Here is a 13012-nt window from a genome sequence, read left to right on the forward strand (position 1 = left end):
AGATTTTGCTATATACACGGGTCGTAATCACAGGGTTGAAACTACTTAATTCAATCATTGTCACATTGTTCCCGATTGTAGTACTTTAATCAGTATGACTTTCTAAGATGGCAATACGAATAATAAAAATCTGGACTTAAAATAAGGCGTATAGGTACAGCATGTACAGTTTTCAATTTGTTAGACGTAAAACAGCGAATCAAAGATTCAATTTTATTCATAACTCATAAAGGACAAAACTGTTGATTAAAAAATACTCCTTTCCAGAGACTTTTGTTTTCCAAACAAAATCAATAATACCAATATTAAATTGACAAGTTCCAGGTCGACGGGTTCAAACAGAAAGATGTTAAAAGCAGAGAAAACTTCATCTTATAATAGGCATGACTTTATCAGATGACAATACCAATACTAAAATAAGGCTTACGCATAGTTATATTCTTTAATTCAGTCACAGACCCGCGATATCACGGATGTGTTCTAGTAAATATATATACATATTAAGTTGTGAATATGGTGAAACTAATCCTCAAAATAAGTTTAAAATGCCCTGGTGTGGAATAAACTTGGGTTAAATTGATCATACTTCTTAATTTACTTATTTCAATCCGTTTTAAATATTGTATACTGCCTTAATGATCACATATATAATAATAACTGTTTAAATTTGATTGCTGGGCATTAATTTACCGTAATTTACCAATTATGTTTTCGGTAATTTCCACTAAAAAACGAAGTTTACCGAATGATCTCATCATTCATAAATCTCATCATACATCAATCTCATCATACAACAAAAAACGTATAATGTTGTGAACACTTAATATAATGTTGTGAGCACTTAATATAATGTTGTGAGCACTTAATATAATGTTGTGAGCACTTAATATAATGTTGTGAGCACTTCATATAATGTTGTGAACACTGCATATAATGCTGTGAACACTGCATATAATGCTGTGAGCACTGCATATAATGCTGTGATCACTTCATATAATGTTGTGAGCACTACATATAATGCTGTGATCACTTCATATAATGCTGTGAACACTGCGTATAATGCTGATTATTAACATAAGGCAGTCGTGGCGTTCCATAAGACAGGGTTAACTATCTATTTGTATAAAGCTTTATATTTCTGAAATAAAAAAAAATGGTGTCTTCATGATGTGTATATCACTGTATATAGATACCTTATGGTACAAAGTGTCTGTCTGTCATATGTCTATTGGCCATGACCTCATTTTTCATTGTTCAGCAACTAGTTTTAAAAAATTATTCTATTTCTGTCATGTAATTAACAGACTTATTATGAGTAATAGAATAACTATAGTTAGTATATGGGTTGATGAAAAGCTGACATGTAGGTCATTTCATGGATCAGTAATCAGGGTTTAAGTTGTGTGATAGGTCTGTATCTCAGATATTGTGAGCAGTAGGTCAACTATGTGTGGTGTATAAAATGATTGTGAGATGTACAAATGTATGGATCATAGTATCAATATATATCAAAATACAGATTATTCAAGACTAATGTCTATGTGCAAGTGACCACACCAATTATTAGGCAAACTCTTAAATAACACAAGTCTAGACAAAGTATTCATAGATTCAACAAAGACAAAATATGGTACTGACTACTACCAAACTTATAGTATACAAAAAAAATTGTAAGGAAATGTCGAGTTTAAACGACTGAAAACTGCAACAGACTTTGACTGTTTTAGTGCAATTCTTCTTGTAGCTATCTTTACACACTCATCACACAAAGGACTGAAAAACAAAAACATTAAGGATGTCTACTGCTCTAATTTAAAATAACAAGGATTTCATGTGGTTGCTTAAAATGAAAACAACATTGATATTTAAACAAAATAAAGTAATAAAATCATTAGTCTCGTGGGTAGTTTTCAAAATACGAGACATTTAGAAAATGGCGGGAAAAGGGCTTTCTTCAGACTTTACTATTTGTTAACATTGGAATTGTTTTTTACCCTTTAAACCAAGAAAAAATAACAAGGATGTCATGCCGCCGGAATACTAAATCTTAAATGATCTATTGAACAGATTTATGAAGACAAAAGTGGGGTGTCGTGTAAAAAAATTAATACATTTAGATGGATAAAACCTGAGAAAATCGAAAATATGACAAGAATTCAAAAACATGACCAGCAGACATCCTTAAACCCTTTTTAAACATGTTAAACATAACATTATTACACTTTATAGTACTGTCAATATTTTATTTACAATTTAAAGCACTGTCACACGCTATATATAGTATTCAGGGGCAGATTCAGAATTTTGGAAAGGGGGACCTAGTTTCCAAAGATGGCGAGCGGAGCAAGGCAAAAACTTTTAGGGACCTTTTTGGAGCTAAAAACATAAAATAAGTGTAATAAAATTGAGAATGGAAAAGGGGAATATTTCAAAGAGACCACACACATAAGCTTGAAAGATTAGTCTGGTTTTTGGCAAATATCTTGCTTTCAATCAGTTGGGGACATTAGTCATATATCAATATTTATGCAGCACCTACAAAAGTAAGGATATTATATTTCACTAAACATGGAGATGTGATAATGCAAGCAAGGTATGTTGTTCCATGAACATATTTTTTGTATGATGATGTTTTTACTATGAAAATAAGGAAGTGTAGTATGATTGCTAATGAGACATCTACTGGGAATTCATTTATTTTTGTTTGTTCTAATTTTCATAGATTGAGTTAAACTTGAATTTTCCAGAATAATTGAGTTGGGTTATGCATGTTATGCTAAAGTCTGCCTTATTATCAATAAAAAAAAATGTAATTCATTTGACATTGGCATATTGGAATTCATTGTTCCCAGGCAACCACAAATTCTTCAAAAAATGGTATCCAATTGCAACGAATAATAATGAAACCACCAATTTTCAAATGAATTTGTTGCAATTGATATTTCAGAAGACCATATAAGTTATCTACGTTCATATCCGTAGATATGGCTATTTTAACACACTGAAGTACCCCTGTACACCATGAGGCGTAGCCGAAAGGTGTACAGGGTACTGAAGGGTGTTAAAATATCCATATCTACAGATATGAACGTAGATAACGAATTTATCCCCGGTCTTAGTCTGAATCTGGCGAGTTTTTATGGAAATTCGGGTACAAAGTGTAACTCGAAAACAACGTTTTTTTCATTATCTAAAAAAGTTTTATTGAAACTTGGAAATTTTACATATTTTTTACGGGGTGTAGGGTACTACCTTTGGTAGAACCCTACAGGTAGTCAAATTTTAGACCTTTTTAGTACGGAGACAGAGAAACTGGATTGAGTTAAATTTGTGCTAAATGTTGTGAGCGTTATGCCATAGATGGTGTGACGTCAACGTGGGTAATTTGCATAGCTAGGTCAGTAGTCCCATTCCTTGAAAATGTGGTAGTCAAGTGATGCATTTAATGAAAAGAGTGTAAATGATCGGCATAATAGGACAAAATTGTTAATGAATCAAATATTTAATTACAAACATCATGGATAATCTACAGAATTCAATATTTCACAAGGAGTATTCATGGATCTAAGGAAAACTTGCGTGAAGTTCCGTGGGATAATGGTTAACAACGTCCAGGGATATGGGTTAGCAACACCCAGGGGCTATGGGTTTTGTAACGATGTGCGTTAACCAATCAAAATCCTAGATATATACTAAGCCGGGGATAATATCTTTTATCATACTTTTATTTTTCTTACAGAATCCAGAAAAAGAAAAAATTGAAGAAATACAAGAAGAGATGATGAATATACAGGTATAACCTACTATATATACTTCATTTGTGCAATCTATCTATCGTAAATAAATTTATTATTTATGGGTACCTATTTTTGTTGACAGAGGAACAATAGAATTTTTGTGAACACTGTAAATTCAGAAATTATTGTGAGGTTTTTATTATTGTGAATAATTCGACAGAGTTGTAAATGCAATAATTTAAACTCGCGTTTTGAAACATTTTATATGAATTAAACAGGATTTTTCTTAAAATCGTAAAAATAGAATGGCATTTCAGTCTCAAATGACAAAATTGCAATAATAAATGCACGCAATAATTTCTGAATTTACAGTATTGATTTTGTGGTTTTGTCATATTTTGCTTATAAACCTGTAGACAATTTGTTGAATATTTAAAAAAAATCCTAGTTCATTCATACTCTTGAAATTCTAGTAAATGGATACCCTACAAATAATAATAAAACCACAGTAAATGCTGGTGATGGTTTTTATACGACCGCAAATTTTGAAAAAATTTTCGTCGTATATTGCTATCACGTTGGCGTCGTCGTCGTCGTCGTCGTCGTCCGAATACTTTTAGTTTTCGCACTCTAACTTTAGTAAAAGTGAATAGAAATCTATGAAATTTTAACACAAGGTTTATGACCATAAAAGGAAGGCTGGTATTGATTTTGGGAGTTTTGGTCCCAACATTTTAGGAATTAGGGGCCAAAAAGGGCCCAAATAAGCATTTTCTTGGTTTTCACACTATAACTTTAGTTTAAGTTAATAGAAATCTATGAAATTTTGACACAAGGTTTATAACCACAAAATAAAGGTTGGGATTGATTTTGGGAGTTTTATTTTCAACAGTTTAGGAATAAGGGGCCAAAAAAGAGCCCAAATAAGCATTATTCTTGGTTTTCGCACAATAACTTTAGTTAAAGTAAATAGAAATCAATGAAATTTAAACACAATGTTTATGACCACAAAAGGAAGGTTGGTATTGATTTTGGGAGTTTCGGTCCCAACAGTTTAGGAATTAGGGGCCAAAAAGGGACCCAAATAAGCATTTTTCTTGGTTTTCGCACCATAGCGTTAGTATAAGTAAATAGAAATCTATGAAATTTAAACACAAGGTTTATGACTATAAAAGGAAGGTTGGTATTGATTTTGGAAGTTTTGGTCCCAACAGTTAAGGAAAAAGGGGCCCAAAGGGTCCAAAATTAAACTTTGTTTGATTTCATCAAAATTGAATAATTGGGGTTCTTTAATATGCCGAATCTAACTGTGTATGTAGATTCTTAATTTTTGGTCCCGTTTTCAAATTGGTCTACATTAAGGTCCAAAGGGTCCAAAATGAAACTTAGTTTGATTTTAACAAAAATTGAAACCTTGGGGTTCTTTGATATGCTGAATCTAAAAATGTACTTAGATTTTTGATTATTGGCCCAGTTTTCAAGTTGGCCCAAATCGGGGTCCAAAATTAAACATTGTTTGATTTCATCAAAAATTGAATAATTGGGGTTCTTTAATATGCCAAATCTAACTGTGTATGTAGATTCTTAATTTTTGGTCCAGTTTTAAAATTGGTCTAAATTAAAGTGCAAAGGGTCCAAAATTAAACTTAGTTTGATTTTAACAAAAATTAAATTCTTGGGCCTCTTTGATATGCTGAATCTAAACATGTACTTAGATTTTTGATTATGGGCCCAGTTTTCAAGTTGGTCCAAATCAGGATCTAAAATTATTATATTAAGTATTGTGCAATAGCAAGTCTTTTCAATTGCACAGTATTGTGCAATGGCAAGAAATATCTAATTTCACAATATTGTGAAATAACAAATTTTTTTTAATTAAGAGTTATCTTTCTTTGTCCAGTATAGTAAGCAAGAAATATCTGCAAGAATTTTTTTTAATTGGAGTTATCTTTCTTTGTCCAAAATCAACTTAAATCTTTGTTATATACAATATACAATGTATATTCACTTTTTACTACCAACTGATAAATTTAAATAATCTTTACCATTCAGTGATAACAAGCAGTTTTTTTACATCATGTATTTAAATGAGTAGTAATTGTTGCAAACTCCATTAGAATATTTTAATTGAAATTAGTTTTGGAATAAGGGAAAGGGGGATGTGAATAAAAAATTGGGTTAAATTTTTCTCATTTGAAATTTCATAAATAAAAAGAAAATTTCTTCAAACATTTTTTTGAGAGGATTAATATTCAACAGCATAGTGAATTGCTCTAAGAGAAAACAAAAATTTTAAGTTCATTTGAATACATTCATTCTGTGTCAGAAACCTATGCTGTGTCAACTATTTAATCACAATCCAAATTTAGAGCGGAATCCAGCTTGAATGTTGTGTCCATAATTGCCCCAACTGTTCAGGGTTCAACCTCTGCGGTCGTATAAAGCTACGCCCTGCGGAGCATCTGGTTTTATATGCCGCATAGCTACATTAACTTGTTTATCATGCAATCAAAAAATAATATAAATATATAGTAGGCAGGGCATGTAGTTGTGGCTCACACCTGTAAACTTTACTATATACTGTAAACCAACTTACCGTATAGCGGGTTATTTTCGCGGGGTGTTTATTTTCGCTTATTTTGGCGGATTAATGAAAATCGCGAAAATAAATTCCGCAAAATTTTATGCATACGTTCGGTACATTCTCAAAGCTAAAGTGAGAACGATAATTTTTTTCCGGTCGGCAGGTCAATAAAGGAATATTTTAGTTTAAATTTATAAATGCCAAAGGGCATTGTACATACAAGTATTTTATAAAATGACGTCGTGAGTACTTTGTCAGGTATTTTATCCTTATTAATAAGTGTCAAATTGCATAAGAGAAGTAAATTTTATAACCTAATTAGTACATCAAAGGTCCGATCAATTTCATAATTTATCAACCGTAACATTTACAAGAAGTTTTAACACCTGGGACAAATATCGATCTTTGTTACCGGTATTCTAAGGATTAACTGCATCAGTAATTAAAACATCAGAGGTCATTCAGGTAACAAAAATAATTAACTATAACAATAGACACTTATTTGATTTAATAACAATAAAGAAACTCACTTATAATTACATTTTCTTTTATTTTCTTGTATTTATACAGAACTACAACACAGATGTTTCAAATGTTTTCTTCCTGTCAATCTGTACAACTTTTTTTTAACTGCAATGATTTTAGGTACAGCCAAAATATTTTATTGGGAATTATAAATCCGCCAAAATAAAAACCGCCAAAATTTTTCGTATACCTTGTTGCCCCTCAATCGCGAAAATTTACACCTGCGAAAAAACCCCGCTATACGGTATTTTCACGGATACTTTATTTCGCGTTACACCCTTCATTGACCACTTTGCAGCTATTAGATTTCGCTCTTTCTGATTTACTTGATGAAGTTTAATAAGGAAAGAACCAAGTTGTACATATTCACGACGATTTATATTCACCTTATTTTTCTACTCGCAAAAGTCGAGAAAATAAATTGCTTGCGAAAATAAGTTGGTTTACAGTAATGCAGATCAAGGTTGACTTTTACAGTTTCCGCAATTTCTATATATATACTAGAGTTTTGTCCTAGAACTGTTTCAAAAAGGTCAAAATGATTTTCAGATGAATTATTATTATTATTGTAAAAATAAGGAGACATGATATATATATGATTGCCAATGAGAAAACTAATTTCAATTTTTACTGAATTACCTGTTTGAAAATACTGTCAGTTAATTTACTTTTTTTACTGTACAAATAATATGGTTACATATACATGTACGTTATGTCTCAATGGTTATTTTCATGTAGATGAGATATCAAAAAGAGGTTGAAAGACTAGAATCTGAGAATAAAGACCTAAGGAAACAATTGTTAATGAGGGAAGAAAAAACAGGAAAGAAAGTCAATTGGAGGGTAAGTTTAAGAAAAAATGACAGATGTTTATATTGAATTGATAAACAAGAAAGATCATCAAAAGAAAAGTCTAATGTTTCTATTTACTGAAAGGTGAACACATGTTTACAATTTGCAGATGTTGAGGTTGAAGGACAAAGCAAAGTGCATACTGTGGATTTATGTATTTTCCAGACTATCAGTTTTTGTGGATTAACATGATTAAGGAAAACTTGGATTTATCGTGGATATTTAATTTTGTGATTTTGCTAATCTCTATATATAATGCTATAGAAAATTTGTAATTGGTTGAACCTTTGATTGGATTTGTAATTTATTTGTTCCAATGGAATCAACGAAAATTGGTATCCAACAAATAATGATGAATTCACAGTAATATTTAAATCAAATGAGAGGCAAATAAACAGAAATTATGCTTTTAAGGAAATTTAACCGTTAAACATCAACAAAACATAAAATTAAAAAATACTTAGTAAAAGAAACCAGACATACACAAATATTCATTGAAATATAAACAAAGAGAAAAGGTGTAGTCTGCTTGTCAGTTATCAAATCAGAACATCATTTGATTATTCTGAATAATCAATTGTTATTTCCTGGACAATTCCTGACACCAACAGTTCCATGTGTTTTAGTACTTAAGTTGATAAAACAACATTTTCTTTAAGTTGATAAAACAACATTTTCTTCCAGATTCCATTTAAATTTGTAAGTTAAGAAGTTTTGTCAATTTTCCTATTATACTGTATGATACATCAGACCTTATATGTGTGTAAAAATAAAGCATCTCTCTTCTGAATGTAAACACAGAACTGATACCTATTCACAAGTTGGCTAGTTTGCACCTATTTCCTTCCTGATCTTGTAAAAAGAAGGGAACCAGTTATGCATTAGACTGCTCTTTGTCTTTTAAATATCATACACAAAATATGTTTAAATATACTATAAAATTTTGTTTTTTGAGTTATGAAATGATATGAAATTTGAAGATAATCTAAACAATTGACTTTATTAATGAAAAACAAAATTTTTGTTTTGACATCTATTAGATTTTGAATTTATGATGTACAGAAACTAAAAACAGTCCTGATTTTTATAAGAATTTAGACTGCATATCCACAAAAAATTATTCTTGCAAAAGTTCTGAGCCAGATACTTTACAGTGAATATATTATATTTTGGTGTAGGTAGACACTTTTGTTATATTATCTCTATATTAGACTTTTTCAAACATTCTTATATTTAAAAATAATATTTGTTTAATGTTAGAGGAGTATAAATAAGAAAGAGAAAAAAAATATTTGAATTATATTTCACATCTTTTTTAGATTGAGGCTGAAATTATAGCTACTAATCATGCTTCTAATCAATACTTTGTGTCTGCAAATTAGATAAAAACTTTGATATTTTTGGATAGATTTCAGCAGTGTTCATAGCTTTTGATATGAATATGCCTGGTATTAAAAGTTTTGTTATCTCCCTTATAACTTATAAGACATTTTTTAACTGAAACTTGAAAAAAAATAAAACAAAACTCTTTAAGTGTCTCAAATCCTAGTCTTGGAAAAAAATATAGTGCTCATACTTTGTGTTATGGAAATTCCAGAATATTTGGTGCTCATATATTTGTTATTCAGAAATACCTTTTTAGTCAAAATAAAATTGATATTGAGATTTTCTTTATTTTTGCAGAAATCCTTGATAGATATGTACTCTGATGTATTAGATGAACTATCAGGATATGACTCAACATACAATACACAGGATTACTTACCTAGGGTAGGTATCAATAATTTGCAAAATAAAAGACAGTAATTGTTTTATTCCATATTTCAAAAGAAAAGTATGTAATGGTGACTATGTACCAAAACCAATTGTATATATATCGTTTACCAAAATTATGCATGTAATTACAAGCATGCAACATATTGCACACTAAATATATATTTTCCGAAGGTGAATATGCTAATTTGTTCAAAATTCAATTCATGTACAAAAACCTATTAATTAAAAGTTCTATGAATATGGAATAAACCGGATTATTTACTTACATGGTATGCTAGGGTAGGTATGAATAATGTGCAGAATGATGTCCATTTCATTTGTTGATTGTAAAGGGGACATAACTCAAACAAGTTTTTCTCTGGTAATATTAATCGATCACATGTATTAATTTAACTTCAAATCCAAATTCAGAATAAAAAGCACAAATAAGTAAAAGTGTTTTAAATAATTGTATGAATTTAATTATCACTACAAGTGCTTTTCTTGTGTCATAAAGAAAAGAAACCTCTTCATTTTTCATGAATGACTGTGTTAACTGTTCTTATTGACAATCATGTATGGTCTATTGTCAATACATATTCAAATTTGCGTGAATGTTTGATAAAACCATATTATGGGCGTAAGCCATCTGCTTATAAACTTTTACAATGTTCAAGTGCTACTGATGTGAATGACTTGTTTAACTAAGGAAAATATATATTTAGAGCACTGAAGCTCAGAAATGACTGTTTTCATTCAGTTAAGTAAATCATTTGTTACAAATATTTGCTATTTCGAATTATATTTAATATATGTATTTATTTTTTGTGTTTTTAATACTGTCTGTTTTGTCATGATCCTATATTTAAGTAATTTATATTTCATATATATTGATTATACATGTACCTATATCATTGTATATGTTGTAAAACATTTTGTTAATAAAGAATTGAATTGAACACATATCAAATTCAGAGAGACATTATGAGTTGGTATATGGTATACTGTCTTGGTAATTAAAGGAGTAATTACATGTAGAAATAGAAGTGATATTCTATTTTTAACAAACATTACTTCTATTTGACACAAAATCTGGAAAATATGCTGACTTCAGCCAAGAATGTTTTCTCATGTACAGATTTGTTTCACCTGGATGTTTACCTGAAAAAGATCAATTTAAGAACAAAATTAAATCTTTTTTATATTTTATGTAAAAATTGAAATCTAAGGCATATTTTGCCAAAAGTGAACTTTTCCTTTTTTCTTATCACGTAGTTATTGTTGTTTAATACTGACAAAGTTTTTTTTTATTCAGTATTGTTATTATTTGAATAATGTATGTAATGTAAAATTTTGTTATAGGTTGTAGTTGTAGGAGATCAGAGTTCTGGGAAAACAAGTACTTTAGAAATGATAGCTGGTGCTAGGATATTTCCCAGGTAAATAAACAGTTTTTATGCCCCACCTAGGATAGTAGAGGGGCATTATGTTGTCTTGTCTGTGCCTCCATTCTTCTGTTCGTCCGTCTGGCCCACTTCAGGTTAAAGTTTTTGGTCAAGGTAGTTTTTGATGAAGTTGAAGTCCAATCAACTTGAAACTTAGTATACATGTGCCCTATGATATGATCTTTCTGATTTAAATGCCAAATTAGAGTTTCGACCCCAATTTTACAGTTCACTGAACATAGAAAATGATAAAGCAAATTTCAGGTTAAAGTTTTTGTTCAAGGTAGTTTTTGATAAAGTAGAAGTCCAATCAACTTGAAACTTAGTATATATGTTCCCTTTGATAAGCTCATTCTAATTTTAATGCCAAATTAGATAATTTATTCCAATTTCACCGTCAACTAAACATAGAAAATGATAGCCCGAGTGGGGCATCCGTGTACTGTGGACACATTCTTGTTGTATCTATTATCATCGCATCAGTGTTGTTAATTTACAATAGCTCTTTGTTATTAGCTCATCTAGTCCAAATGGTCAAATGAGCTATTTTTAAACTCTTCACTTGTCATCCTCCTGTATCTGTCGTCATAGTTAAAACCCAGTTCAAAATTGGGTGGCATCACTTTCACCCTTTAAAGTTTTGACTCTTCAGAAATGGAGAAATTGATGAATTAGCCATTTCCACACTAAAGCTTTTCTTTGCCTCTAACCAATGTTATAAAACTTTCACAATATGTATTACCAATGTTCACAGATCAAGTTCAATTATGTTGGAGCAAATAAGCAATATTTACATCCTCAGTCCAGCCACTTCCTGATTGACCGTTGTTTGAAATTTTACAGCTTTAATTGAACAATGAAAATTTTCACCAATCTTTTCTTTGCTCGTCCTGAGAGGAATTGTTTTATTTTTTGGATGCAGCTTGAATATTCTGAGTTGTTATAAGTAATGAATTTTCACATCTGCCATGCAGTCTCTTCCTGTTGGCCAATATTATCAATTTTACCTCACTCATTGTACAAAAAAAAATTCTTGTCACATTTTTGGGGGTATTTTATAAAAGGAAATAATCAGGATACATGTCACCTCAATCAATTGCATGCAGCTACCAAGGTCCAGACCAGGTATTTACAAATATTAACTTGAAAACTGAAGTAGATGGAGAAAAACTTTTCATAACAAAAATAATCAACCCTATAAGATATACAAATGAGTCACCAGGGAAATCACCAGACCACTTCTTACAGGAGTTATTGCTTTAAAAATGTTTGCTCCTCTTGTTTTTGAATTTTTGCCAGATATTCAGAATCCTCTGGTTTTATCCATGTAGTGCCATTTAAAAAAATTGTACATTAAGGAGGCTCGCGGGTATAAAATTTTCAGAAAAAAAATAAACATTAATTTTTCAATACAAATTTTATTTACAACCTTTAATAGTTGTAACTTTATCATTTGGTACAAAAATCGTTCCAAAAAATCAATTTGTGTTGACCCCAGGTGACTTTTAAAATGTAGATATCATGTAAAAAGCTCCAAATTATCTCCCTTTGGTGCAAAAATGCCATTTTTTGGCATTAAAATTGAAATATCTGTTTTAACTTATCGGTGACCTATATTTTTTATTGTTGTTTTCAAATAAGCTGTACATAAACTAAATAATTGTAAAATTTGAGCGATTTCTGTAATTTAGTTCTTTTTTTATTTTGATATTACCGTTTTTTCTCCTATTAGTTCAACAGAAAAAAAGGACATCAACAAAAATGTATGCTTCTTTCGAAGGCAGATTGTGAGCGTAAATGAACGGTGACCCTATTTTTTTATTTCATGTTTCTATTAAGTATAAGATAAAGTTCATTTATAGAAAAATAAAGAGAAATCCTATATTAAATTAAAAAAATCATTTAGACCCGCAAGCCCCCTTAACCCCTACTTTTTTTCTATATGTTTATAACATATAGTTTAAAATGTCATATTTGAACATCTTATAAAATCCATGTTAGTTTTTCATAATTTTTTAAAGTAAAAAGGCACAAATGTTAAGTGTATAAAAAGTCTAGAGAAATTATTTCCTGCCAAATTTTCAATGGCTTATATCTCGATAACAAGCACACAG

General features: G+C 30.2%; 1 protein-coding gene across 2 annotated transcripts in view; it reads left to right on the plus strand.

The window, feature by feature from the left end:
- LOC134693245 (dynamin-like 120 kDa protein, mitochondrial) overlaps positions 1–13012 on the plus strand; it is a 51933-nt gene that overhangs the window by 12519 nt on the left and 26402 nt on the right. For both annotated transcript variants that reach the window (XM_063553988.1, XM_063553989.1), the window contains 4 exons: positions 3740–3793; positions 7585–7689; positions 9382–9468; positions 10816–10892. In XM_063553988.1, the coding sequence (XP_063410058.1) occupies positions 3740–3793; positions 7585–7689; positions 9382–9468; positions 10816–10892 (323 nt within the window). The remainder of the gene's footprint in view (positions 1–3739; positions 3794–7584; positions 7690–9381; positions 9469–10815; positions 10893–13012) is intronic.

This window comes from Mytilus trossulus, chromosome 12 (assembly GCF_036588685.1).
Source record: "Mytilus trossulus isolate FHL-02 chromosome 12, PNRI_Mtr1.1.1.hap1, whole genome shotgun sequence".
Taxonomy (NCBI): domain Eukaryota; kingdom Metazoa; phylum Mollusca; class Bivalvia; order Mytilida; family Mytilidae; genus Mytilus; species Mytilus trossulus.